Raw genomic sequence first — 27799 nt, 5'->3', positions numbered from 1 at the left:
AGAGCAGGAGGGGAGCTCATCCCACCAATAGCTGTAAAACTTGGTGAGAGCAGACACATACACATGCATAAGAACTATAAACCTTTTTTCCTAGGAAAACCACTCCAGCTTACGTAGGCACAAATAAAATAATAGCTTCATAGCGACAACTGATGTAAATGTAGCACTTACTGTGATAATTTCTGGATCCCTCTGCTCTTACAAGACTTCCAAGTACTTTGGCAGTAGGAATTAGGGAGCTTTTTTGTTTCCTTACCGGGTAATGTGTCAGACTCTGTTTTTACATGTTAAACTTAAGGGGTAACTGAGGATGAAGTCTGTGCTTTGTCCTGGCACCTTTCTCAAGTAAAACAATCCCAAACTTCCCAAGCTCTATGTACCATTCAAAACTGGGTTGTTGAGCCATCTTCCCAGGATGGTGACTGAATCTTAAAGTTCCTAGTGCAAGAGTGTTGCGGTGATTCTATTTCCAAACTGAAAGGTAAACCTGCACTTTCTATTTCAGAGTTTTGCATATTTACAGCTATCAAAAGCAACCATAGACAGATGAAGATGCCCAAATGGAGCAAAAACAAATCTGATTTCAGTGTAATCTGCCCCATTTTAACTGAGATGACCAAACGGTAAGATTCCAGCCTTACAGTGGACTAAAGCAGATTTCCTGTCAGTGATACATCTGTGTCATGGTTTGATGCCTTATTCTGAAGTATACTTAAAATGTAATCCAGATTTATGAACTCACAAGCATTTTGGCACACAACTGATGGGACAGCATTCACTGTATGTTTGTTTTTATTGCTGCCTGCAACTCTGCTCAAAGGAAAGCAAAGACACATGCATGACAGGAGCACAGTATTTCACATATGTATTTCTGGAACTTAAATAGTTGGATAAATATTTTATCAGTTCTAGTTTTCACAACAAAAATAAACTCGGGTCAGTGTTGTGAAGTCTGAACTTCGCTTGATCTTTCTTTTAGACCCAACAGTTCAGTTCTCAGTTCTCCAGGCTTAGGAGGTATTTCAGGTATGCTCTATTAAAAACAGAGAAAGACATCAGTGGTGTGGCAGAGGAAAAACTAAACTCCCAAAACAGTAAATGAGCTTACTCTGCAAGAGCATGACAGCTAAACTGTGATTTTACCACCCTCTACATGCAAAACACCTTAAGAATTATTACCTTTTTGAAACTTGACTTATTTTATAGTAGCAAAATACAATTTGGAAGAAAAAAAAAAAAACAAGATAAAAGGAAGAACAGAGAGTTTGTTTTAAAGGAGCAACACTTATTTTTGCCATTAAAGTGAGTTTGGTAAAGATAACTGATAAATACATCAGAATTCTAGCACAGCTGAAGTTTCCTCACATACTCTTGGTGATAGAAGAAAATGTTTCATTGCTTCTACTGTCCTGATTTAGAAATAAGGCACTGAAACTGGAGTTAAAATTTTAAAAAGGCACCAGATAACATGACATTTCAAGAACTGCACCTCTTCAAAATTCATGCTACTTAAGAGATATAGATCATTTGATCATTCTGAATAAATATGTCGATTTGCCAGTAATGAAGACTACAGTAGAGACTACTAAAACACAGAAATTCTGATGTATTTATCAATGACTGAAGCATCATTGCTTCAATTTTGACCTGACAGCTCAAGCATGGTAATTTTTTAAACTTGTTTCCCATTTGAAAGTAGCCCAGAGAATTAAAAAACCCAAGAAGAATATGTGAGCAGAAGGATGAGAGAAAGCTTTCAAGTCAGACCTCCAGGAGGCTAAACTAAACTATTACTATTCCTAGTGGATGATCTCATTTAGAGTTTAATTCTGTGACTGCCATTTTTACATCCTCATCTGTCATTATTTCTAATGTTAACTTTTGGTCACCTTCATTTCCACTACTGGAGAAAATAAAGTCTATTTTAAATCTAGTACAGCCCCTTCTTGCCACTTTTGCACACACTTTTCAAAACCCAGCTTCCCACAGCAGAGACCCCTTCTCGACATGTGGTATTATGTCCACAGTGTCACAGTCACAGCATTGTTAAGAGTTGCAAGATCATCCTCTGGAGATCATCCAGTCCTAGCCCCCTTTCAAGAAGGGCCACTTAGAGCAGATCACACACGAATGTGTTCAGGTGGGTTGGAATGTGTCTAGGGAGGGAGCCTCCATGACCTCCATGGACAGGCTGTTCCAGTGCTCTACCATCCTCAATGGAAAGAAGTTCTTCCTCATATTAAGGTGGAACTCCTTATGGTTTAGTTTATGGCCCTTGCTCCTCATCCTGTCGCTGGTACCACTGAAAACAGTCTGGCACCACTCTCCTGGCACCCACCTCTGAGGTATTTATAAACATTAATCAGATCCCCTCTCAATCGTCTCTCCCAAGAGACGCCGCAGACCCTGCATCATCTTCGTGACCCTTCACTGGACCCGCTCGAGCAGCTCCTTGTCTTTCTTGTACTGAGGAGCCCAGAACCGGCCACAACGAAATCCTGGCGGCCTGGCCAATGCCTCTGATCTCTGCCCACCGCCAGGCCAGAGAGCTTCCCGAGGCACAGCCTCTCCAGCACACCCTCCACCCTGCACACACTCTACCAGCGACTGGGACCCTCCCAGCACTTACAAGGTCAGGCCTGTAGTACCTGTGAACGACCTCGGCCCCCGCGAACATGGCCAGCACGCTGGCTGCCAGCGCCCGCAGATAGGTGGGCCACGGCGCGCCGGCGGGCATGGCTGCGGGGGCGGGCCCTGTGCATAGACCGCGCCGGACGTGCGTCATCCCCGGTGCCGTCAGGAGGGGGAACGGAACAGGGAAGAGGGTGCGAAGGCCCGCCCTTACCGGGGAGTATCGCGTCCGGCGGGGTGAGTCGCGACACATCGCCCGCACCTCGGCTCGGCCGCCGGCCGCCCCCTCATGCCCCCCGCCCGGGGCGGCCGCGGCCCCGCCCTGCGCCCCCATTGGCCGGCATGGTCACGTGAGCGGGGCGCCCGGCGGGTCAGTGGGATCGTAGGGGCAGCCGGCGGTGACGACCGTGGCGACAGCGACGGGCCCGGCGGGCGCGCCCGGCATGGAGGGCCCGCAGCTGGGCAGGTACCGGCGGGCCGCCGCAGCCGCTCTCGGGCCTCGCGGTGGGGATCACCCATTGTCCTTCTCCTTCCCCGAATCCCGCGGGAAGCCGGGGCCGCCCAGTGGCGGCTGCCTTCCTCCCTGGGCACAAAGAGGGAGGAAAGGCGCTCCCGGGGCTCTGAGGCTCCCGGGCCCGCGGCTGGGGGAGCGCGGCGGCCCTAGGGAGCGTGGGCGCGATCGTGTCTCTGCCCCGAAAGGGATTTGAAAATTACTTAATACCTGGTTTTGTTGCAGTGAGCATATATTTTTCTTTTACCTTTTTCTTTTTTTCCTTTGTTTTTAGCGTGAACGGAAGGGGAGGGGCGGGGAGAGGAAAAAATAATGAACTGAAGGGAGGGGAGAGGAACAAATCACTACCTTTTCATGGTGATACTAAAAGTACTTAATTAAATGTTCTGTAATATGTATACATCAATACAAAAAAATATTTCTGAACCCACGCAAGAAATTTGGCCTAAAGTATATACAAATCTGAAAATCAGCTTTTTTTTTGGTTCGTTAACTGTACAAGTATTTTAAATAAAATGGAACTCTTCTAGCAGAGGGTTTAAAGTATTCCCTGTACTCAAAAAATCTCCTATAGCTTCGTTAGGCAACTTCCCTGGAATCTGACAGATGTATGTTCATATTCTCCTTGTTTCAGGATAGATATCTGGGTTAAAATTAGTGTCTTGATCACAAGACTGGGTTTCTTAAAAATCCAGTGTGTAGTAGGGACTGGTCCCTCCTCTTGAGAAATTTAAAATCAGAATCATTTAGGTTTGATAAGACCTCTAAAATTGTCAAATCCAGCCATTAACACAGCACTGCCAAGCCCACCACTAAACCCTGTCCATAAATTTACACATCTGCAACATATTTTAAATACCTCCAGTGTGGTGACTCTGGGCAGTTCCCTGGGCAGCCTATTCCAATAGTTGACAAGCCTTTCCATGAAGAAATTTGTCCTAATATCCAATCTAAACCTACCCTGGCACAATATGAGGTAATTTCCCCTTGTCTTGTCACTTGTTGCTTGAGACCAACTCAGCTTCAACCTCTTTTCAACCTTCCTTATCATTGTGGAAAATGATAAGGTCACCCCTGAGTTTCCTTTTCTTCAGGGTAAATGCCCCCAGCTCCCTCAGCTGCTCCAGACCTTTCCCCAGATCTGTTGCCTTTCTCTGGGCATGCTCCAGCACCTTCCTGTAGTGAAAGGCCCAAAACTGAACATAGGGCTCAAGATGTGGCACAAGCAGTGCCAAGTCCAGGGGGACAATCCCTGCCCTGGTCCCGGTGGCCGCACTATTGCTAACACAGGATGCCATTGGCCTTCTTGGACAAATATCTCTATATCTAAAAATTATTTGGTGTTTTTAATTATAGCTCTGAGATGATAAAATTATTTCCTGAAAATCTACTGTTCACCAAGTCCTTGCTATGTATTTGTGAGGCAGTAGAAGCTATGGACAAGAAGGTGGCTGTGTAGATAGAAGGGAGTGACAGAATAAAGTAGAAATGGGTGTGAGGGCTGTATATGACTAATAAATGTGTGGAGAGAGAGAACTGTCTATGGAAAAATGTCGTTATGCATAGGATCTCTGTATGTGTGAACACTGCCATATGGAATAAGTGCAATACTTGTGTTGGGATCCAGTGTGTGATAGCAGGACAACATCTGCCACACAATTTGTTAAAGCTGTTTAATAATCTGCATAGTGGCAAATCCTGTGTGTATTCTTAATGCTTTATAGCTCTGAATGATTCATCCATTCTGTATCTTATCAGATCAAGCAACTGACACCACATAAAAAAGATCTAAAATTTAGGGAACTTCTGGAAGCCCAGAGATCTTTAGCTCAACATGCGTTATAAATTGTTGGTCTGTTTGATAGACAATTTGCTTTGGAAATATGTGCTACCGTGATTTGACAAAAAAAAGAAAATATAAAAGCTCTATTCTGCCCTTACGAATGCTGTGTTAATTTCACATCATAGCAATTACAGGAGAACTGTGCTGTTAATGTTGGGGTTAACTGATACCAGCTAAGCAGCCAGACTGCTTTGATGTTGTGGGTTAACAGAGTCATCAGAGAATGTAAGTGCAGTACATGCCAGCCTTGATAAAGTTTGACCTTTACATTCTGTTTGGTACATCGGTAAGTTTCTAAATTGTTGATAAATTATTTCTTTCTTTCTTCCTCTCTAAGATACTGCGCATATCTTCAGCAAGCTCAAGCATTTTACTCGTTTCCATTCCATCAGATGATGACTGCAGTGCCCAGCATGGAAATGATGACTGAGCAGCCAACTCTAGAGGGCATTCCAGAGCCAAACATTGCTCAGGAGCCTCCAAAAGGTAGCTTGACTGGGCTATGCGAGTGAGCTGAAGTGAGAGTGAGTGATTGGGAAAAAAATATTGCTCTTAAATTGCTTCCTTGGACCTATTGGATTTCCTTTCCTTGATGGTCACTGCAGAAGTATTGATTAATTGTATTCTTTAAGAAACATATTCTAACAGACAATTAAAAGAGAGGAAGTAAATGAATGTGAATATATGCACATTGTTCAGTCTCACATAATTATCTTGTTCCAAGAGAAGTAGATTTTTTTTTTTTTTTTTTCAATAGGTAAATGCATTATCTTTGCTGAAGTAGTGGGTTTTAGTATTGTGTTAGAGAAGGTTTTTTTAAGATTCTGGCTTCAAAATACCTATTTTTTAAAACTTTCTGCAAGAGAAGTACAGTATAATTTATTTGAAATATTTTTGTTTGAATGATTGCATCACAGGTAGGGAATTGGTTACTAACTATTGTTTTGTATAGTGTGGCTTATTTAAATAAAGACTTACTGGTGGAAAGTGACACTGTTCTACAGCTCAACATTATTAATGAACATAGAGAGAGAGAGAGAGCAATCTCTGGGTGGTCATGTCATGGCCAGTGCCTGTGCTGCCTGAATCTCTAAACTTTTAAGAGCCAGAAGATGAGAAAGCTTCAGGTGTGTTGCTTAAATTAATGAATTTTGAAGGTAAATTTACCTCTTTGCCTCTCCTTGTGTCCATACATTTAGCTGAGTCTATTTGAATATCCACACTGCAACATGGGAAATGTACAAAAAGAGTATTTGTTGTGTGTTTCAGAAGTTAGAAAAGGGGGAAGGAAAAGAAAAGCCAAAGCAACTGAGCCAAAGCAACCCAAAAAGCCTGCTGCTAAAAAAGAAAAACCAGTCAAGTCCAAAGGCAAACAAGAAAAGATCACAGATACTTTTAAAGTCAAAAGAAAAGTGGACCGTTTTAATGGTGTATCTGAAGCTGAACTTCTGACCAAGACTTTGCCTGATATTTTGACCTTTGATCTGGATATTGTGATAGTGAGTAATTCAATTTCAAGATTAGGTTGAAAAATCCTGTATTTACTTGTTATGATTTATATTCTTTCTGCCTACTCATCTCTATTGCTTATATGGCAAGATCTTGCAAGATAAAGTACATAAACTTTCCTGTGTGTAGAGCTGCTTTGCATTTGTTAAAACTTAGTCCTAATTTCTGAGGAATCTAAGGCTCATGTTTAGTACAGATTCATGAGAGCCCATAACTCAGTGCTTTATTTCCTGGAAGCTCTGCGCCCTCTGAGCTGCTCTTTTGACCTTGCACATCTGAATGAGGCACTGCTGCAAAATTGTCAGGTTTTTTAAAAAATGATGGAAGGTGCCATTAATACATTTTTGTTTATTAACAGTAACTTTGTGAGAATTGAATAAGCATCCTTACTATAACTTGATTAAATTCTTGACTAGCAAGCCATGTTGTCATTGTTAAAATGGACTACTGTCTTTGTAGATTGGCATAAACCCTGGCCTGATGGCAGCTTACAAAGGACATCATTACCCAGGACCTGGAAACCATTTTTGTACGTTTTTGTTTTTCTTTCTTCTTTTAGCATTTGCAGAACTTTATTAGAACTTGTGGCATTTTAACTAAACTAGTTTGTTTTTTGTTTTTCTCCTGGGTTTTGGTTTGTTGGTTTTTAGGTATTTTTTCTTTAGAGAGGGATTTTTGTATGCTAAATATGAGTTCAAGACAGCAAGTTCTGTCAGAGAGGCCCAGTGAAAGGAGAAGCAATGGCAAATTGTCAAAGAAAGCTGACACATAGTATTTGCCACACTCTTTCCCCCCAAATCCAAATTGATCGCTGCTTAAATGAATCACAAAATCTAAAGCTCTGTACTGAGCTTCTAGAATAAAAGACTGGTTTGCCTGATCATGATAAGGAATTCCTGTTCACTGGGGCCTTTGGAAGAGGTAAAGTAATATTGACTACTTTAAAACTTTCTGGATAGGTCAGTAGTCTTCCCAAATTAACTGATACTTTGTTAAAATAGATTCTTCCTATAGCATTCCAGTAGTGCAGTAGTCAAGTGGAATTTTTTGGCTCTGTTTTCTTTTCCTTGGAAAAAGGTAAATGCATATCTGTCTTCCTACTTCACAGGGAAGTGTCTGTTCATGTCTGGTCTAAGTAATGAACAGCTGAACCACATGGATGACCACACCTTGCCACATAAATATGGGATTGGATTTACAAACATGGTTGAAAGGACAACACCTGGAAGCAAAGACCTCTCCAGGTAAGACAATAAAAGGAAATATCAATCAGGCTTGTTATTGAATTAATAGTTGTGATTATAATTTTGAGTATTTTGTCTTTTAGCAAAGAGTTTCGGGAAGGAGGGCGAATTCTGATGCAGAAGCTACAAAAGTATAAACCTCGTATAGCAGCTTTTAATGGAAAATGTGAGGAACTTATACTTTTAAATGAATCTTTTTCTGCTGGTAGCTTTTTTTTTCACTTACCCTATATTTTCATTTTAGGTATTTATGAAATTTTTAGTAAAGAAGTTTTTGGAATTAAAGTTAAGAACTTGGAATTTGGACTGCAGCCACACAAAGTGCCAGATACAGAAACTGTAAGTATTGAGACTGAGAAACAAAACTAGGGCACTCCATATTGATTATTTTAAAATTAATGAAATCTCAGGCTTTGTACACACTTAGGATTACACCAGTCTGACCAGAGTACAAGAGGTGTGAAAGGTTTTTACTTAGAGAAAGGGGAGTAGTGCAGTTTTTGGACACATCTTTAATGCAGCTTCTTCAGCCTTGCAGACTTCTTTTGAAAAATGGCTTGTTATGGTTCGTAGGTTGGTGCATTCTCTGAGGACTGCATAAAATACAAGTAACACATGCCTGCTTTTATGATAATTTTCATCTGATCCCGTGTCCAATTCCCTGGGTATTTGTATTACTGGATTTTGATACTGACCGTAACCATGCAGTGCCACAGTGGGGGAGAAAGACCAGCAAGTCCATCCTTATGCTACTGCACGTGACCCTTCAACATTGCTGGATCTGGGCATGCCCAAGCTTTTCTGTCAGACTGGGTTTCCTTAACTTCCTGCAGTTTGAAGTTAAATTGGATGCTTAAGATAAAACAAGTAATTTGATGAAGAGTGCATTAGTCATAGAACTCTAATGCTGGAAAATACCTCAAGAGACCAGCTATGTATCATTAATAATTGGATTGTTTAATGTATTCTTATAAATAAGTTTGAGCAAAGGCAATTACACTGCTTGCCAAGGTAGCTTATTCTAAAGCTTCATTATCTTGTCAGTTCAAAAGTTTGGATTGTTTTTCTTCTTATTTCTATCCTCAATTACCTGTGCTGCAAGTTTCAGCTGCCTTTCTCTAAAGGTGGAAGTGTTGCCATTAGAGCCTGAAGAATCATTGGATAAAATATTTTCTCCTTAGGTAGCCCTTAAGGACTTCTACAGTAGATGTATTTGTAAGAAAAATAATCCCCTTTACTGGTACTTGTTCATAAAGACTGCATGATAATAGAAGTATTGAATACAGTTTGTTTTTCTTGAACTAACTTGATATCTTTAGTTAGGGTTGTAGGCAGAGGTAGAAACACTGAAGCTGGCTCCAACTGCACTAACAACAATTTCTCACCCTGGTTTACATCATGCAGATGCACTTCGCCAATAGGCCAGGCTAATTAACCTGTGCTGCTTCCCTCACTGCTTTGGGATCTTTGCTTGCTATCATGTACTCCTCTATGCCTTGGCTCAGAGCTCTGCTTGTTCAGGGAGTTCTGGAGTGTGCTCTGCTCTCTTGTAACACACATGTTGTTGCTTCTCCTGCAGCACATAAATAACTGGTGAAAATTGTGCTCACTTAGCAGCTGGTAATCAGCCTTGTCTTCAGGGCAAGACAGATGGCTAGCCAAGAAAAATGAAAACTCATTTTAGCCCCTTCCACAACCACCTGTGGCATTAGTTGAAGTTTGTACAAATAGTTAGAACAGTTAAGTTGTTCTGAATGCACTAAGTATTAACTCATAGCTTAGGGATCAGTAATGCTTTTTTTCTTGGTCTTTGTCTCAAGCTCTGCTACGTTATGCCATCTTCCAGTGCAAGATGTGCTCAGTTTCCTCGGGCACAAGATAAAGTCCATTATTACATTAAGCTGAAAGACTTAAGGGATCAACTGAAAGGCATCGCACCCAACATGGAGGTCCAGGAGGTGCAGTACACATTTGACTTGCAACTTGCACAAGGTATTGTTTTTATTTTGTTAACACTTCATTAAAACGTAATGTAGTGTACAATACTAGCAGTTTCCCAAGCAGAAAGAAATAAAGAATTTTTTTATGGGGAGATGTGATTCACTAAACTGTGTGGTATAGAATTATAGATTCTGTTCTCTGTAGTACAGCCTACATTTTTAAGGAGAGCAGGTAGAATCTTGTACAATTTGTGGCTTTTCTGATAAAAGTCCTCTTTGATAATTTTTATTCTAAATATTAATGCTTGAGCTGTTCTGTTTGTCCAGAGGATGCTAAAAAGATGGCTGTCAAAGAAGAAAAGTATGACCCAGGCTATGAAGCAGCATATGGAGGAGCTTACTGTGACCGTGCGCTGTATGACACTGACCAGTGCAGCTTGTCTTCAAATGAAACTGGTAAAGTGCTTGGGGCATTCAGTCTGCAGCCATTGCTGGGGAACAAAGAGCCTGTGGTGTCCACTGCTGTTACAGGGCTTGCAAGGATTTTTCAGGGGTGAAGAGATAGATGAGATTGTTGACTTCATGATCAGAAAGCTGGATTTATTGATTTATATGTTACATTAAAACTATACTAAAAGGAATAGAGAGAAAAGTTCAGAAGCTTGCTATCCTAACAATAGAAAAGGACAAGAATAAACAAAGGAGGTCTCTCTGATTCTGTCCCAGAGAGAGCTCAGCCTTTGATTGGCCCTTAATTGTACACATCCAACATGGGCCAATCACAGGTGCACCTGTTGCATTCCACAGCAGCAGGTAACCATTGTTTACATTCCCCTTCTGGGGCCTCAGCTTCCCAGAAGGGGGAAAAATCCTAAAGAAAGGATTTTTCACAAAAGATGTCTGTGACAAAGTGCCTTTAAAAATTGTGTGATTTTTGTTTGTTCAGCAGGAAGCAATCTACAGTACTGCAAAGGCTCGTCCTTCAGTGAGGTTCCTAACGGACAGTGGATGACACAGTCCTTTGCAGACCAGATTCCAGAGTTCAATGCTGGCATGACACAAGAAAAGGAAGGAAGCAGCATGTAGGAGCTGTTTCTTCTTGGCTATGCACACATGCTGCAGTTTTAATGCAGTGATCAAGATTGGTACCTCAGTTCTCCAACTGAAGCATCTGAATAGTATTTTATTTCCCCTAGTTATTTTATTGTAGTCCAAAGTAAGTGTATGGTAGGCTGAAATCCATGAACTAGATTATTTTAAGGAACTGTCCAAACTTTTTTTAAAAAGTTGGCCCCTTTTTGTATATGAGTTTTATATTTAACATATACCATTTCTTCCAGTTTTAACAAATTGCTTTCTCATTTGTGAAGATTTCTTTGGGATGTTAATTTTATTCCATAAATGGCAACGTGGTAGGAACAGCAGCAGTATACTTTTTACTGATGCCTCAATATTTGGATATCTCTTAGTACTTTTATATCCAGAGGAGAAAATGGAAAATGTACCCTTACCTTGTGTGAAACAGTGTTTTTAATCATGCACAGTTAAGGAAATAGCGCTTTTCAAGCCTGCCTTTTACCGTCTTAAAAAGCATAGAAAGTTGTGTTCTGCACTATGGGTGCTGTCTTCTGGGTGGGATGAGAGAGCTCTGTCTGTTCAGTTTGTGTACCATAATTGAGGATGAAGGGAGTGAAGACATCATCTCAAGTCACAACACTGGGGAGGAAAACTTGTGTCACACAGGACAGGGCCTAAATATTCTAGCTGAGATCTCTTAGGATAAGGTTTCTCTACCACTCCATCTCTTTCCCCCTTAAATTCCAATGTAAGGAACTAGAATTGCTTTTATAAAAAAAGCAAAAACAAAGAGCAGTGGTAGTTCTTGAATTCTGTGGTATTTAAACCCCATCATTTCCATAAAGTTAGTCCCTTTGCCTGACCTTTAGCAGGAGCAGGAGACAACCCCTTTGAATGAGACAGAGAACTGAAAGACTGCTTTGTCTTTAAAAGTCATGTACAGCTATGTTATTTACATCATGTACAATTAGCACTGGGTGAAATAGATTTGCAGTTTAGCAGATTAAGCTCTCTTCAATCTGTCCTACCTTAGAGGGTCTTCCCTTTATTCCACTTAAAAGTTAAAAACACTAAGTTGAATACAGGGACAGTAGTTCCATGAATAAGTTGTCTGTAGAAACTATAACTCTCTTCTGAGGAACTTGCCTAAATTATACACATTTTTGGCCAATATTAGTGATTAAGAAAAAAAAATTCATCCTGGTGCCTAACTCTCATCTTCTTTCCTTCTTTTATCATGTGAGGAAAAGATGAAGTAAAAGCAATAAGCTGATGAAAACACTAAAGTTTTGATAATCTTATGACATTTGGTGCTTCACATACTTGAAAACAGACACAAACAGTATCTCCACGCTCCATGCTGGTCAGAGATTCCTGTACCAGTATGATTTATCCTCTCTTCACAGCTAGTGACAGTTGTCAGTTGTGTGTAACTGGTTAATGTAGGTTCTAATCCTACTGTAACACCTCTTACAGAGATCACATACTGTCAGCCTGTTGTGAGGCAGGCGTGTTTACAGTTTCTTCCCAAATTATGTGGGTTAATTCTGAAAATCTTCAATCGAGTGAGTGTGCATTATGATTCTGATTGTGTTTATTAGCTGCAGCAAAAAGCTATTCCACATATTGTCAGAAAGGTATAGGACTTGTCTTGTCTGTTATTTAAAGTGTACTGAAGCATGTATTGCTGTTTACATGGATGTTTTCCTGCAGGTGCTTGAAGTATCTTGTATCAGGGATTTGTTTAAATTTAGTTTTATTTTCAATAAAATTAGAAGCATGAAATTAGCACTGCTGCGTATGTAGCACAGTAGGATGTAACTCCTGAAAGGCTATCCTGTTTGATTGGAAGGGAAAGGTCTCTTCCTTAATGGAATCACCCACTTGGTTATCTGGATATAAAATACAGTTAAGTGTACAATGACCATTCCACTAAATACTGCAATTCTGTGTCCTTCCTCAAAACTGGTGCTCTTTTTGTTACAGTGATACAGAAGTTCTTAATTTGTCTTAAATCTATCAATAAAATTGGGAATTGTACTTCAGTGTATTGGAATGTATTTTGCATCTTGATAGGATGTGTTATACACAGAGATGCCACAAAACAGTCACCCCACAACAGAACACAGTAACATCTGCCCAGGTTTTCAATTCAGGCTGTTTAATGTGGGCTAGATAACTAAACACTTCTTGTACATAACACTGCAGCTATCTCCTGTGTAGATTTTTTCCTATTAGAAGATACTGGAATCTTACTTAGAAAGACCTTAAATTAAAGCACTCTTTCTGACACTGAATTTCACCTCTGTGTTTAATGAAAATACTTCATTGTCAAATACATTTGTTTCCTCACCTTACGGGAAAAATCTGAACCATGTATTGGTCACTCCAGCCTCCCTCAGCTGCCATAAGCACACAAAACTGATGGTCAGTTTTTCATATTTTTAACAAATACTTTGTTTTCTAAAATCATACAACATGTTGCATCTCAAACTATTAAATGCATCCCATACACTATGTTATGCAGTATTTCAGTATCAGCTGTCAGGACGAGTTAATTTGAACTTCCCTGAGGGGTCAGGAATAAACCAGTTTTCCCAGAGATCAGTGTGGACACTGGGGTAGTCCCAAGGTTTGTATCTCCCATTCCAGTGAAGTAATTTAGCTTCTTGAAGAAATTGCTCTGAGTAACGGGCATCAGGACTCCAACCTGCATAGGTAGATTAAAAAAAAAAATTTAAATGCAATTTTTGATAATGGAAGACATTGTAGAGTGAGTCAAATTCAGGTGACTTTTTTCAGAAATCTGATAGGTATGCTTTCATGTTAGTTTACAACTAGTTGTATGATACAGCAGCTATTTTCAGCTTGATGCCTCTTATTAGCAAAAACTCTGAGGAAGTTTTCTCTCTCAACACTTTTAACATCTTGGCATAGCTGGGATTAAAAACAAAGTAAAATCTATTAATTTTACCATACCAGCTAAGCCATTATGTTTTTCCTAGGGTAATTCACCACTCCCTAGATGAAAGGTAACTACATCCTCCAAATTGTTGATAACAAACACTGCCAGGTCTCCCCTTTTCTTCCATTGCACATGACTTTTTTCAGTCTCACTATATTCAGGTATTTCATATGTTCCTTCCATGTACGTGGCACATGAGGTAAAGTCACCTAAGGTCTTGCACCGGAATCTCACAGATTCATCTTAGTTCCAACTTGCAAACAGTGAGAAATTCAACTTACCAAGATGCCTTATGTGCCACATAGGATTAATAGAGGAATATTTTCCATGAAATACAATCAGCATTGGGGAGGTTGCCACACCTCCCCCAAGGGTACTGCTATAGAGGTTTTCCCTGCAAAAGGAAAAATAAAAGAATATGTTCAAAACCTCAAGGAATCTTTAGTACAAAAGGCAGATTAAAAATTAGTATCTGGCAAGAAGAAAATACTCCTCCTTCTTTAAGCTAGCCTCAGGAAGGGAAGATCATTCAGTGGCTTCATCCCAGGTTAAGTTGGTCACCCAAAATGAGAACCACATGTTCTCAATGTCCCTCAGGATTAAGTGTGGCTTGTGATTGAACACAAGACTAAAATTCCAAGTGGCCATTTTCTGGTACAGGATTGGTCAGATTTAAACAGATGGAAATGCTGGAACACGAGTTACTTCACTTGACAAGATCTCAAAAGAAAGACTGCTTGGAGTTAAAAAAAAACCTGTAAGAGCTTTTAAATGTTAAACTGTAAAACAAGTATTAAAAGTACAGTGTGAAGCTAGATTTCTACACATACTCTACATTTCTTCGCATCCACTTTTCCAATTGCTGTGTGATCCACTGATGTTTCCATTCAGTCATGTTACCAACAATTACTCCAGGATTAAAGGAGCAGGTGCTGGGGCTGATGCCAAGATCTCTAATGGCTTGCTTTCTGTAGTCCAGGAATCCCATGTATGTGTTCTAAGAAATAAAAAAGTATGTTCATCCCCTATGAATCTCTGTAAAGATACATTTAAATGCACCTCACTCTCACTGAGAAGGAGATTAAATATGGTCTTCCCAAGACAAGTTTCTAGATGGTAGTTACCTGTTGTTAGTTCTGTATGACAAGGCTGTAAGGCAGGATACTTCCAGATATTAAATTACTTTTTCCACAATATTGTACCGTGGAAGTTTGATAAGCCTTTTCTCTTGCTATGTTTGTCTTTTGGTAGCCCACATTAAGTCATGCAGCATCATAATTGTACCAGTACAAAAAGTCCTTAATTACCTGTACTATTACAAAGCTATCTATATCTACATATATAAAACTTTCACTTTGGGGAAAACACATAAAATCATCTTACCTTTATGGGCAAACAAATTTGTTATTAGAATTCCAGAATGGCATCTTACCTGCATCCCTACACTTCTAACCATTTCATGTGTAGAAGGCAGGTCACAATCATCTGAAAAAGCTGCTGCATGTCCAGGAGCTAACTTAGTATTGTAGAGTTCCTGGATGTCACCTGATTACAGAAAGGTCACAAGCATGAGACAACACCTACTGCACTGCTGCAGACCTGATAGGACAACATCAGCTCTCATATCTTATAAACACACCAGTCTTAAGGATAGCCCCTACTGAGTTTTGTAATATGGTGTCCTAGGGTGACTTTATGATGCTTTTATCCCCAGTCATGTGTTCTGTTCATGCTGGATATTCTATTCTGTGCCTTCAAAACTGGCTCTCAGAGCAAAGGCAGGGAGATGAACCACAAGGTTTTTGTTAGCAGCCTCACTCACTCCTCCACATTTGGCTGGACTGTTGGTATCTGGGCACAGATGGGGCAGAACATCATGCTCCTTTTGCTTTCTAGTTAGTTAGTTTAGCTACCTGAGGCAGTCTGAGCTTTCCCTGGACTGTTTTTCTTTCCCTCTTCTTGGAACCATTTGAACCTGCTCCAGACCAGGCCCCGGGAAAACATCAAGAACACTTCACAGCCTGCTGGGACCCACTCTGCAGCCTTTTCCAGTGCCAGAGGGACTGATAACAGAGCAAGCACCCACCAGAGAGACTTTCTGAATTTGTCGTCTCTTCAGAGCAGTGAATGAGTTTCGTCATCTGGTATTGTTCATTTTGTGTGCTGGAGAGTGCTTTGCCTGTTAAATGAACAGGTTCTTTCCAGTTTTCTCTGAGGAATCCTTCCCGAACCGGTTGCGGGGAGGGGCCCCCTTTGGAGGTTTTCTCCCAAATTTGCTCTAAACCAGCACATATGGGACCATTTCCAAATTTGCACTTGGATATCTAAGGTCTATCTTTAGATAGGATCATTGGTATTCAATACGTTGATATTGTTGTCCAAAATCGGCTACAGCAGAAGCCAACAGGACTGTTAAAAAGCCTGGTTACAAACTTATGCATTCATAGAGCTTCTCTATGGAGAGAGAGGGCAAAGGCAATTTTTCTGAGCCTCTTTTAGTCTTACAAAAGCTCCACTTCAGTGTTTTGCACAGATGAGGTTTTTCCTGTTATGGTGTATTTATCTCCTGGGAAGATACCTGGATTCCCAGCAATGGCTGATTGAGATGTGTCTGTCATTTGACCATCCCTGCTGGCTTCACATCCCACCCAGCTCCTTCTTGGTGGAGGGAAACATTGCAATGCCTGGCACCTCACTCATCACCTGACTGTCACGTACCCAAGATGTGCCAGGATGGTTTCAAAGCAGGTAGGAAGCAGAACACTCCCACAGCAATCAAGTGAGCCTGCATCTCAACCCCTTACAGCTTCCAGTTTTACTTTTGTTTTTATCTCTTTTACTTTTTGTACTGCTGGTCTTCTGCCAGGTCAAACAGCTGAATCAGCTGCTTCTGCAGCTGCACAACTGCATTTTACACACATAAAAGGAGCTGTCTGGGGACAGGAAAGGCCACTTGGTCAGCAGCAGCCCACCATGAGGTTTTATGTGAAACTACACCTTTACCCCGCAGCTCCACGATTATCATCAGCTGACACCCCCATGGAAGGGGAGAGCCCTGTGCTGGTGAACACAAGTGCAGGGAGGGGTGACAGGGGAGTGGCAGGCTCAGCTTGAGCTGCTCCTGAAATTGGAGTCTAAAGGAAGACCTGGAACCTTTCAAAGAGTTAAATATTGCTGCTGCTGCCCATTGATGACAGACAGAACAACAAAACAAAAAAAAAAGCAGAGATTGCCACTGGAAGCACCTGTACTGGAGAACTGTGATAGGAAATCTATGGCAAATTAAAATGAGGCAGAACAGATTAGTTGCCTTTTACAAAGCAGGAAATAGTGACCCCTTTAAGTGCAGGTTGTCTGAAATCTGCCTCTAGGGAGACAAAACTATAAAAAGGTGCAGAAAAGCAGTGGAGAATTATACGTTTGCCATTTGCAAATTCACTGGTCTTAGTGTTCTTACAGCAAAGACTAATAAAGGCCCAAAAATTTATTGTACTTATACCTTCCAAAGGAAATTTTGCTTAGTTGCCCACCAGGGTTAAAGCACAACACTCTGGTTAAAAAGTGCTTTAAAGTTACAAGAAAATATGATAAAACAAATATGAAGACAACAGCTCTACAGAGAAAAAAACCCCAACGATTTGGAAACAGAACAGAAAAAACTCACAGGAAATTAATTTTTAAAAAGAGATCAAAAGAGATCACTTAGATGATAAGAAAAAAATAAAATATTTTTTCAGGATTTCAATGCCTTCTAAGTGCTCCCATTTGACTAGGAAGTCTGAAATCTTCGTGATTCTGCAAATTACTTTACATTCTGAGCTGAAGATGCTCAAAACCATATTTTGAGTGTTTGGAGCTTCCATCCAAGTTTTTGACTAAATTTCTCTTGCTCTCAAGAACAGCAATTCTGGATAAAGAATTGGTAGCATTTGTGGGGATTTAAATACCAGAAGGAAATGCATGTCACACACTTAATAGACATTGCAGCTTCTGAGTGAAATCTATGGTATCTTCTAGCAATTAACCAGAATCAATTAAAATGAAACCTGCATACAATTTTGACCAAAATTATTCAAAATATATGCAGGTAAGTTCTTCCTCAAACTTTCATTTAAACAAACAGATCATTTGTAGTTTCCCCAACACTCCTACTAGCTGCCTCAGTTTCTGTCTCACAATTCCAAATGGCTGTAAAAACTGCAATAACTTGGATTTTAATTCTGTTAGAAACTGGTTTTTAACAGCTTACCTTGAACAATGACATCATCATCCAAATATATTACTTTCTCATGCTTCTGGATAAGCAAAGGAAGATAAAATCGAACAAAGTTCAACTATTAAGGAGAAAGAAAAGGTAAAGACTAAATGGTAAAGCTGTTTATCACAGCAGTCTCAGGCGTCTGTCTCTCTTAAGTCAGTTGGAATTTCTCTCTCTATTGAGCACTAATCAGTGACCATTTGCTTCTTCCCCCATAGCTTTACTGCTATCTCAAATCTGGTATTATTACTGTTATTGCTGTTATTACTTATCCACTATGGCTCTAACCATGCAACTCAAATATGTTGCTTCCTCACAGAATCCTTTAGGCTACAAGGGGCCTTTTGAGATCCTCTTGTTCAACCCCCTTGAGAGGGCTCAGCTGCAGCAGAGCCCACTCAAGCAGACTGACAAGGACCATGCCCAGCTGGGTTCTGAATATGTCCGCAGATGGAGACCCAACAGTCTCCCTGGGCAACCTGAGACTTTTAAACTAATGCTTTAAAAAGCCTTTTCTTTAGCTCAGAGGGAATTTCATGTTATTTGTGCCCATTGTCTCTTGTTGCTCCCCTCAAGTATTTACACACATTGATAAGACCCTCCTGAGTCTTGTCTTCTCCAGACTGAAACAGCCTCAACTCTTTCAGCCTCCCATATAAAAGATGCTTCAGCCTCTTAATCATCTTTGTAGCCCATGTCACACTCGCCCCAGTAAGCCCATTTCTTTCTTATTCTGGTGGACTCAGAACTGGGCATTTTCAGATGCAGCCTCACCAGTGCAGAGCAGAGTGGAAAGAGCACCTTTCTGGACCTGCTGCCAATGTTCTTCCTAGTGCATTTTTACAGCATAAATCACACCAAACATTTAAAAATGTGATAGTACCATCAATCCACTCTAAAGGAATTATTTGACTAGTGACACAGACATGGGATAACTTCTACAACAGCAATGAAGAACAGAGCAGAGGGAAAGGGGACTGAGAATGTAAGAACAACCATAAGAATTCAGATAATTTTACCCAGCCCCTGCCTTCAGAGTGGTCCTAACTGGATGCTCAGTGAAAAATAAAAATAGAGCAAGCACACAGAACAGTTGCTCCATGTATTCTTCTAGCTTTCAACTATTTTCAGCTCAAGGGATTTTCTGATCTAGGTGTGATCTAAATATGAACTTTGATCCTAACTGAACCCCCTTAACATTTTTACATCCATCAGACCTTTCAGCAAGGAATTCCAGACATGCAGTACTCATTGCATGAAAAGTGCGCAACATCTCTTGTTTATGCTATCACTCTGACTAACTGGCACATTGGCTCTTGCATTGGAAGAGACATATATGCACACCTCCTCCATGAAATGGAACAGATCTAGGACATTTTTAAGCCCATAATAAGCATTAAAAACCTCAATAATTTATTATGTGGTGTTCATTGACTCACAGGCTGCAGTAGCTCAGGACGTGATGCATCTTGTCTGATTTTTCCTTTTAGTACCATAGGATTGAATTCCACAAGCTTAAATTTTATTTCTTTCAGTTTAGAATTTTCAATCCATTTTCTGTGATGGAAAGAAAATAAGTAATAAAAGAAATATCAAGTACATGGCAAGTACTTCCGGCATGAAATTCACAGACACTTAGGAGAATAATAAGAGACCTTAAAATCTCACTTGATCTATTCTGTCCCAAGACAGAATCCCTTATGTCTACAGCTATTGCACATAGTCCTTTGTTAAACTTGTTCTTAAAATACAAAAAATCCCCACAAAACCACAATAAAACAAACACCCCATACCACTCCCCAAACCAGAGACTCCATATATAGCCCAAACAACTAATCTTTCACTAATCTTTCTTTACTGCCAATAAACTATATTCTTCTAAGTTTTTTTGCTATAATTAAAGATTATAATTTCTTACCCTATCTACAGTGCTTTTAAAGCTGAGGTTAGTCTTCACCCTTTCACAGCTTCATGGTCTTCCAGATGACTTCTACATCACCTCCTAATTATGTATTCTTTATACTAAACTAATTTTCTTTTCATCTTTTTGTCAGATTTTTTATCACTCTGTTTATTTTCTCTCCTGACACAAATTGCAGATGCAAAGGCTACAGAAGTGAAGTAGCCAGAGATGAGAACTGCTAAGAAATGTTTTAGTTTGCATTCACAACTTGGTCCTCTTCAAGACAATGTTTGCAAATTTGAATGTTGAAACAAAATGAACTGAAACTTCATGAAATTACATTCATTGAAATGTCAGGATATCATTTCCTTTCATGAAATGAAGAATTCTCATTTATGAAGGAAATAAATAACAAATCAAGGAATGAAGTGAAATGAACATACATGAAATATAATGAAGTTGAAAAAGAAGAAAACTATGCAATGAAGTGAAACAAGTGAAAGGGAATAGAATGAAATGAAGTGCATTGAAATGACATGAAACCTCAAGAAATTATACACATTGAAATAGAGAATTCATTTCCTTTCATGAAATGAGGAATTTTCATTTCAGGAAGGGAAATAAAATGAGAAAGGATAGACTAAAGCAAAAAGGATAGAAAGGAAAGAAAAATGTATTGCAGTAAAACTGAGAAGAAGAAAATTCTGAAATTAAGTGAAAACAATTAAATTGAATGGAATGAAGTGCTGTGAAATGAACTGAAATTTAATGAGATGAATATTCATTGAAATCCTGAGATTTCATTTCCTGTCATGAAATGAAGAATTCTTATTTCATGATAGGAAATTACATGAAAAATTAGGAATGGAGTGAAATGGAAAGAAAGTCATCACAATACTTTTTGGGCCCCTTTTTAGAACTTTAATACATCATCAACAGAAATTAGCTTTAAACAGCAAGTTTTTTCTACTCTGAAGATGAAGATTCAGCACCAGAAGAGAGGTAAGTGCAGTGGCACAAAGTGGGATTGTGACAAGCCGGCAGTGTATCCTTACCTCACTACAGATTCTTCTGCAGCCTAACTATCAAAACCTAAGAACAGGCATGGCATGGTCTGGTTATTTCACACCTCTTTGCATGAGTCAGTGCCTTGTGGAGGACACAGTGGTCCTTTTTTTATCACATACATAATCCTGGGGGTTGCTCCCAATACTACTAGATTTCTCTGAAAAGTCCTCTGAAGTCCAAAAGGACTAGTGCCTGCGCTAGGAGGAACAACAACATGGCTCTAACTACAGCCCAAACCAAAGCAAGGCTGATGTGTACCGAATGTGTGGGATGGTTGTCTTCAGCCCAATGATGTAGAATAAAACATTGGCCTCTGTATTGCTGTAGATGCTGCTGATTGCTGCTACAGCTGCACCCATCCTGCCCGCAGCAGCACAGATCACCACTGGGATTTCTTCCTCCATTTCCTCAGGGTTCTCCAAATCCACTACAAGAAACAAACCCATTTTACACCAGATCTGGGTCACAAAGATGAGTAAGTACTACCATAAGCAGTAGAATCATTCTATCACCACTCCATTTTTCCTTACCACATCCTACACACATTCCCATCTCGCAAGGCACATAGCTTGAGCTGTTGCTAATCCAGAACCACTTGCAGGTTGACTGGACTGTTGGATGCCTCCAAATAGAATAAATAAGAGAGTTCTCAGAATCTTCTACTCAGCAGGGGCACAATTTAGCCTGTCCTTCATGTAGCTTCTTATTCATATGAAATCTGGAGAGGTTTGAATACCTTTGAGACTTCTACTTCTCAGCTATATTTAGTGCAAATTGAACAATAAGTTCCAAAATTATCAAAGGAAGGAGGCAAGTCAAAGAGAGTGCAATTGCATGAGCTCCACTTCTTTGGCAAGCTGGCTTGAAAGGAAGAGTGGAAAAATTTATATCAGCAGGAAGTTGCTAATGATATAAGGGAAAAAACCCTAGACTACACTGAATCAGGTCACATTCCTGCTAAGGATTTATATCCCTGATTAGCACTGATTAACTTACAGAACTTAAACAGATATAACTGTACTGGCTAAAACATAACAATTACAGTCATAACAACCCCAACAAAAATATATTGAAAATAAATTATTTATATCAAGATAGAGTTTGTTTACCTTGGCAGCAGTAAGCCAGCTCTTTATATAGATACTATATAAATAGCTTACTACATTTAATACTAGTCCAACCTAATTAACCTAGCAGGTTTCTGTCACTATAAAAATTTCAGCTAAAACTTCTGCTGTAAATATGAAGATTTTATGGCCTATTTGAAATGAATAATCAAGCCAAGGAGGCAGGGCATGATCAAAGTTCATTACCACTTGACAACTCCAATCTGTTCAGCTCAAGTAAGGATATACTCCAGCATCCATCTACATCAGTGACATCTGGATAGAAACTTAATCAGAATTACAACTCTTAGTCATCAATATCAATCTCCTATAATTTTATTCACGTAATTCAGAAGCAAAATGCTTTTCATTACAGACTATGCGAGACTAAGCAACAGTGTGAGTAGTTCATCTACTGCAAGACATTCAGTAAGGTGAAAAGTGCCGTTCACGTTAAGACATGAGGAATACAAAACAGGAACATAAATGAAACTGAAGTGAGAGTCACTTACCTGTTTCATTTCTTAATGCCAAGGGCACTTGGTGAACTTTTCTATACAGAATAGCGCACACAGTTAAGACAAGAAGTAACAATAAAATCTGGTTAACTGAAACAAGAGGGAGAATGTGTTAACAATCACTATAACAGCTAATTCCCAAGTATCTGACTAAAGAAAAAAAAACCCCAATTTGCAACCAGTACAGGTGATAGAAAAATTCGATAACCTGTATCTGTTGTGTTTTTCTCATGTTATTTGATCAACCTAAAATCTTGAAACATTAGAAACATAACAATAATTCTCCCTTATTAAAATAATCCCCAACAATCTGATTTTCATGGTTAATTTGCTCACTAAATCATAAAAGAGTCACAATATATTTGGGTTATCCATACTAGAAAATACACATATTTCTGAATTTAACCAGGAGCTCAGAACAGTTTTTTTTCTGGCTAGTCTGTTGTCTGTTTACACTCACTTAATGAGTTAATTCTTTTTATGTAGCCCTTCTATTCTATTATGCTTCCCTGATGAAACTTCAGACACAGGAGAATTTTTATATCTATTTCAATGCTCAGATCCTGAAAGTGTATTTGAGCAAAACCCTAAAAATTCTAGAAAAATAAACCCACCGTGCTAGTGAAACCAGGAATGTTCCAAAATATTTGAAAACACTTATTTTGACAGGGTAATTTAAATCAGTAAAATCAAGCAAGGCAAATACCTGCCTTTATATTCTGATTCATAGTTCCTAGAAGACTGTCTTGTACAGGTTTAAGTCATTCAACACAAACCAAGCATGTGCAGGTGTTGGGACAGTTCACCAAGCACAATAGGGAAGGAATACCTTGCCCTCATCAAAATGGGTGTTCTTTGTTTCAGACTACTTTGTTACTTTTGTACCATCATAAAATGTATTTAAGGTGTTCAAAAGAGCAAAGGAAACAGAGTTTTGATCTATTTTAATCAAAATGGCCAACTGGCCATAACTGGGCACAAGACTAGATTGAAATTGGTAAACCAAACCTGCACTAATTTAAACCAGTTGAGGAAAAAGCCCACTGACTTCTGAGAAATTTTGGGCACGTAAATAAATGCAAAAGTCCATTTTCAGTCACTGACCTTTACAGCTGATGAGAACCCCAAAACTCTGGGGGCCACACCTCAATATTGAGTATGAATAGCATTAATGTGCAGATCTCTGTAAAATTCAGCTTCAGTTCCCTGGGCAGAATTCACATGAAAACAGCAGCTACTTGCAGTATTGGTGGGAAATTTCACAATCTCCAGTCTCATGAACTAAAGCACTAAGTAATTTTAAATTAATATGAAGTATGGTGGTACTTATCTGACACAGTTAACGGGAAAAGACTTATCTGCATACTTAAAGTTAAGCATAATTTAGCAATACCAGAACTATAAATTTGTACGCAACTCTGAAAACAGTTGCATGAGAAATGGGATTTGATATTTCTGTCCTCTTTTAAAAAATACATCTTTCAAATGTTTTTAATCTCTCTTACCTTTCTTTAAAAGAGCCATGTGTCCTGTTAGATTAGAACTGTGATTTATGGTAAACTAAAATAAAAAATAATTAAAAGAAAAAAAAATAAAAGTGAGAAATATCATTGATGCCAGAAGCATATTCTTGTTAATTATATAAAGGTCTAGGGTTTGGATTATCAAATTTTACTACGGAACTGGCAAAAGTAAAATGGCAATTAATCTCTGTAAATACCTTTTGTTTTTGAACAAATACTAGCTTTATGGGTTTGAAATATTTTTATTAATAATTTAGCAACTAATAGGTTTTGAAAAACATTTTCATAAATCCCATCTGACCATCTACATCAGTAGGTGATTTTTAGTACATTTTACGATACTGTGCAAAGAAGTATTAAAACATCCACCAATGCAATTTATAAATATATTTATCTCTGATTTCACCTCCAACATAGTAACTATAGCAAATACTCATGTCTTGCTGGAGTATGCATTCCCAAACATATGGGAACATTATACCAGGGCAGCGTCTTCAAGACCCTCAAAAAATTTCAGAGCAATCGTGCAAATATTTTCTAACAGCTGTATTCTTCCAGTGGGTTTAGTGGGCTTGTATTTATGCACATTTTTTGTGATGCTGAACAAAAGGAGGTAGCCTTCCCTAAAACTGTGCTTCTAGTCCAGGCCTGAGAGCAGCCATGTCTGAGAAGACAGAACATAACCCCTAAAGTACAGGATTATGAGAAATACAACATTCGATTGAATTCTGGACCCAAAACTACTGTTTATGAAAGAAAACACAAAGCACATAACCAAAACAACAACAGCCAACAGTAAAAACAGCACGAGAAGTTGGATGGGAGAGAAAAATCCATCTGTGTGATCCAACCTTTACACTACGTAGGGATAGAACAAAAACAATTTTACCTGCTTCCACACCTACAGATATGGACACATTGCCGCACAGATTAAGATATAAGATCAGTTCTGTGCACACACAAAAGTGAAGTTTGTTCCAGCTCCTTGACAAATCAGACAGAACAGCAAGAATTCTTGAAATCTGAGTCACAAAGCAGACCACCTCCCATTGATTAGTGCTCAACTTCAGGCAGAATATTAAATTAGTCTTTACTTTGACCAACAAGTTAAATGACAACAACAATAACAACAAAAATGTATATCTATGAAATTTAAGATGTGGCATTGTCTACAAACCACTTATATTCAAATTTATTTAAGTCAGCTAATGGCCAAATCGCAGTGAGAAAGGAGTACTCTGGAAGTTCTTCCACATCTGCACTACTTATCTACATTCCAGGAGACCATTCTCTTCATGTGGCATTAATTTACACAGAGGAAATCAAGCTTATCTGTCAGAAAAAAACACAGCTGAGAAAGCCTTTCTCTCATGCATTACACAGAAGTATTACTTTCTTTTACACTTAAAAACTTTACACATTTAGGGAAGCAGAGGGACAACAGAACCTGCTATGCTCTTGGACTAATTTTCTAACCCCACTTTAGCTGATCACATTCTTCCCCTGATTTCCACGGAGCTACCTTTGAATTAGCATTTGTAACAGTAGCCACAAATAATCCTGATGATCACTGCAAAATGAAAGCAGCACAGCCACAGCTTCATGTTATCTCCAGAAACTATTAAATCCACATAAACTGAACCATGTTTTAAACATTAAAATCCAAAGACAGACTCTCACACAAGTCTGAATTCTACAACTACAGCATTCCTACGCCCCTGATACACCAATTGATTACCTACTGATTTTTAAGGAAAGAGAGGTATATTTGTTCCCCTGCAAATATTTACTCATTTACTGTAGACATTATTTCTTGGAACCTGGCAGTCCCTAACTCAGCTGCCAAATCCTATAACAAAACGAGGGGCTGCAGAAGGGAAAGCTCAAAAAACAGTGACATTACTGATCAGATATTTCCTGCTTAATTAGTCTTTTTACCTCTTCAAAGCAGCACAGTATTTGGGACTCTTCTCTCCTGAAGCGCTGTGGAGTTATTTACTTGGATCCTAGATAGCCCACGGCTGTAAGCACTCTTGCCAAAGCGTCCTCGACCACCATCCTCCTTTGAAGTCTCCCACACAAGGGCCTTACAGGGCACAGTAACAGTTTTACGATTTGATTCCTTTTTCAAACTCTTCAGAGTTTACTTTGGAGTTGTGCTGGTTTTCTTTCCTTTCTCTGCTGCTGAGGAATAGGGCAGAGTCCAGACACTGTGCTGGAGGAATGAGAGCACATAAACCACTTCCAGATGTGCAGAATGATGATACAGCCCCAGATCTGGCAAACTTGCCTCCGAAATTCAGCTAGCAGATTGCAAACAAATCCCATAAGACAAAAAGCCTTAAAGGGGTGGGGGAAAGAGAAGGAAACAAACCCTTCCAGAAGTCACTTCCAAAATCTAGCTGCAAGTTATGCTTTTAGTCATTATTTATGGTAAATGTGAACAGGCAACTAGTGTGCCAGATCCAGACTACAGCATGCTGAAGTCTAACAGAAAGCCAAATGTGGTGGTACGTTTTATGAGTTCTATAGTTATTTCAATTGCAAGTTAGTGGTTCAATGTTAATTAAGAAAAATGGTTTGATCCTTGTACTCCTGTTTTATCCCCTCATAATTGTTTTTCCCAAGTTGTTTGCCCCTGAATTTTCCTGCCACTTAGTTGGCCCTCAACATGCCTGATCCTGGCTCCTCCCTTCCTTCCCTTGTATGGACCTATCAACCCAAGTTGTGCTATCCCCTTCCCTTGTCCATTGTTGTAGTGTGTTTTTATACTTCGTAATACTTTGAAGTAGTTCTGTTCTTGTATCCCCATATTTTTCCCAAATGGTTTATTCCAGATTGTACCCCACTCCCTATACCTGTGTAATCCCTCTTCCTTGCAGAGATCATCCCCAAACCCCAACCCTGGCTGTCAATCACTCAGCATCCCATCCCCTCCATCTAGAAGCTTCGGTCCAGGACATCGAGCGATTAGCCAGACCCTTGGGGTCAGCCCCCCAAGCCTTGCCCCATTCGCTGTCCTAAATGTCTATCCCCCAATATCCATTCCTTAGGGTCACTTATTGGTTAGTAAAATGGTATCTACTTTTGGTTTCCTACTCCCGTTAAATGTAACCTTGGCACATCTTCCGGGGCTCTCGGCAGGAGGCCCCCTAAGGTGCAGAAGCTCCCCAAAGCCCCTGAATAAAACCTTGGATTAACCCCTTCTATGAGTCGGCCCTTTATCTTCTATCAATGTCTCCAGTGTCTCTTCTGCTGCAAAGGCAACTAGGTTGCCTAGGTGCCCTCAGTACCCTCGGGGCACAGGAGAGTGTCTCCCTGCTGTCGGCCGTGTCCGGACTGCCCCCCTGGAGTCTGCCGACTCGAGCCTGACTGAGGGTTCCTGAGAAGCGCCCAGAAGAACACAGTCCATCAACCTAGATCCACCCTTTTTGTTCCCGAATGTTCAATGTCAATTACCCTGGTTCTAACAGTTGATTTGTCCTAGAGGCTTCTCTCCTCCCCCATGTTAATCCCATTGATCTTGTTAGATCCCATGCTCCTCCCCAAGTATTCTCCCATTGGTTAGGTGATGCTCCCACCCCCTAAAGTAGCCTCCTTTAAAAACCCTAGCCAGACCGCTCTTCTCTTGTCACACATTCCTGACCCATCGTCCGAATAAAGCTTCATTGGACTGCATACCAGTGTCCTCTCCTTCATCTCT

General features: G+C 39.8%; 3 protein-coding genes and 1 long non-coding RNA gene across 8 annotated transcripts in view; 1 reads left to right on the top strand and 3 right to left on the bottom strand.

Moving 5' to 3' along the window:
* The window catches only part of LOC132073036 (uncharacterized), a 165015-nt gene that overhangs the window by 2666 nt on the left and 134550 nt on the right, over positions 1–27799 (bottom strand). The window lies entirely within an intron of this gene.
* LOC132073177 (ubiquinol-cytochrome-c reductase complex assembly factor 6) lies at positions 775–2852 on the bottom strand. The gene is made up of 2 exons (XM_059471996.1): positions 2630–2852; positions 775–1033 (listed from the first exon to the last, which is right to left on the bottom strand). The coding sequence occupies exons 1-2, from the start codon at positions 2783–2785 to the stop codon at positions 938–940; spliced, it is 252 nt and encodes an 83-aa protein (XP_059327979.1). The 5' UTR covers positions 2786–2852; the 3' UTR covers positions 775–937.
* Positions 2794–12795, top strand: TDG (thymine DNA glycosylase). 4 transcript variants are annotated; one of them, XM_059471992.1, is made up of 10 exons: positions 2794–2868; positions 5323–5471; positions 6255–6484; positions 6954–7023; positions 7603–7738; positions 7822–7904; positions 7983–8077; positions 9559–9730; positions 10006–10134; positions 10625–12795. In XM_059471992.1, exons 2-10 carry the CDS (start codon positions 5378–5380, stop codon positions 10762–10764), a joined length of 1149 nt encoding a protein of 382 aa, XP_059327975.1. In that variant the 5' UTR covers positions 2794–2868; positions 5323–5377; the 3' UTR covers positions 10765–12795. The 4 variants fall into 4 exon arrangements, with proteins under 4 accessions (XP_059327975.1, XP_059327976.1, XP_059327974.1 ...); XM_059471993.1 differs by having other exon boundaries at positions 2838–2868; positions 5342–5471; XM_059471991.1 differs by lacking the exon at positions 2794–2868 and adding an exon at positions 2877–3097 and having other exon boundaries at positions 10628–12795.
* Positions 12899–27409, bottom strand: GLT8D2 (glycosyltransferase 8 domain containing 2). Of its 2 annotated transcripts, XM_059471994.1 has the most exons (11): positions 27390–27409; positions 26035–26311; positions 24079–24133; positions 22568–22663; positions 21208–21376; positions 19418–19535; positions 17970–18054; positions 15153–15265; positions 14551–14717; positions 14002–14114; positions 12899–13465 (listed from the first exon to the last, which is right to left on the bottom strand). In XM_059471994.1, exons 3-11 carry the CDS (start codon positions 24095–24097, stop codon positions 13293–13295), a joined length of 1053 nt encoding a protein of 350 aa, XP_059327977.1. In that variant the 5' UTR covers positions 24098–24133; positions 26035–26311; positions 27390–27409; the 3' UTR covers positions 12899–13292. The 2 variants fall into 2 exon arrangements, with proteins under 2 accessions (XP_059327977.1, XP_059327978.1); XM_059471995.1 differs by lacking the exon at positions 27390–27409 and having other exon boundaries at positions 26035–26330.

This window comes from Ammospiza nelsoni, chromosome 5 (assembly GCF_027579445.1).
Source record: "Ammospiza nelsoni isolate bAmmNel1 chromosome 5, bAmmNel1.pri, whole genome shotgun sequence".
NCBI lineage: Eukaryota > Metazoa > Chordata > Aves > Passeriformes > Passerellidae > Ammospiza > Ammospiza nelsoni.
The sequence above is the reverse complement of the archived record's forward strand: the minus strand, read 5'-3'. Positions and strand labels throughout refer to the sequence as shown.

Coding starts and splice junctions, on each gene's coding strand:
- TDG (XM_059471990.1), top strand. CDS start 3,075: ATGGAGGGCCCGCAGCTGGGCAG. Junction 5,472..6,254: donor TGCTCAGGAGCCTCCAAAAG/GTAGCTTGACTG, acceptor TGTGTGTTTCAG/AAGTTAGAAAAGGGGGAAGG. Junction 6,485..6,953: donor TTGATCTGGATATTGTGATA/GTGAGTAATTCA, acceptor CTGTCTTTGTAG/ATTGGCATAAACCCTGGCCT.
- LOC132073177 (XM_059471996.1), bottom strand. CDS start 2,785: ATGACGCACGTCCGGCGCGGTCTATGCACAGGGCCCGCCCCCGCAGCC. Junction 1,034..2,629: donor GGTACTACAGGCCTGACCTT/GTAAGTGCTGGG, acceptor TGTTTTTAATAG/AGCATACCTGAAATACCTCC.
- GLT8D2 (XM_059471994.1), bottom strand. Junction 18,055..19,417: donor GTCCTGAGCTACTGCAGCCT/GTGAGTCAATGA, acceptor TCTCCTTAATAG/TTGAACTTTGTTCGATTTTA. Junction 13,466..14,001: donor GTGGCACATAAGGCATCTTG/GTAAGTTGAATT, acceptor CTACCTATGCAG/GTTGGAGTCCTGATGCCCGT.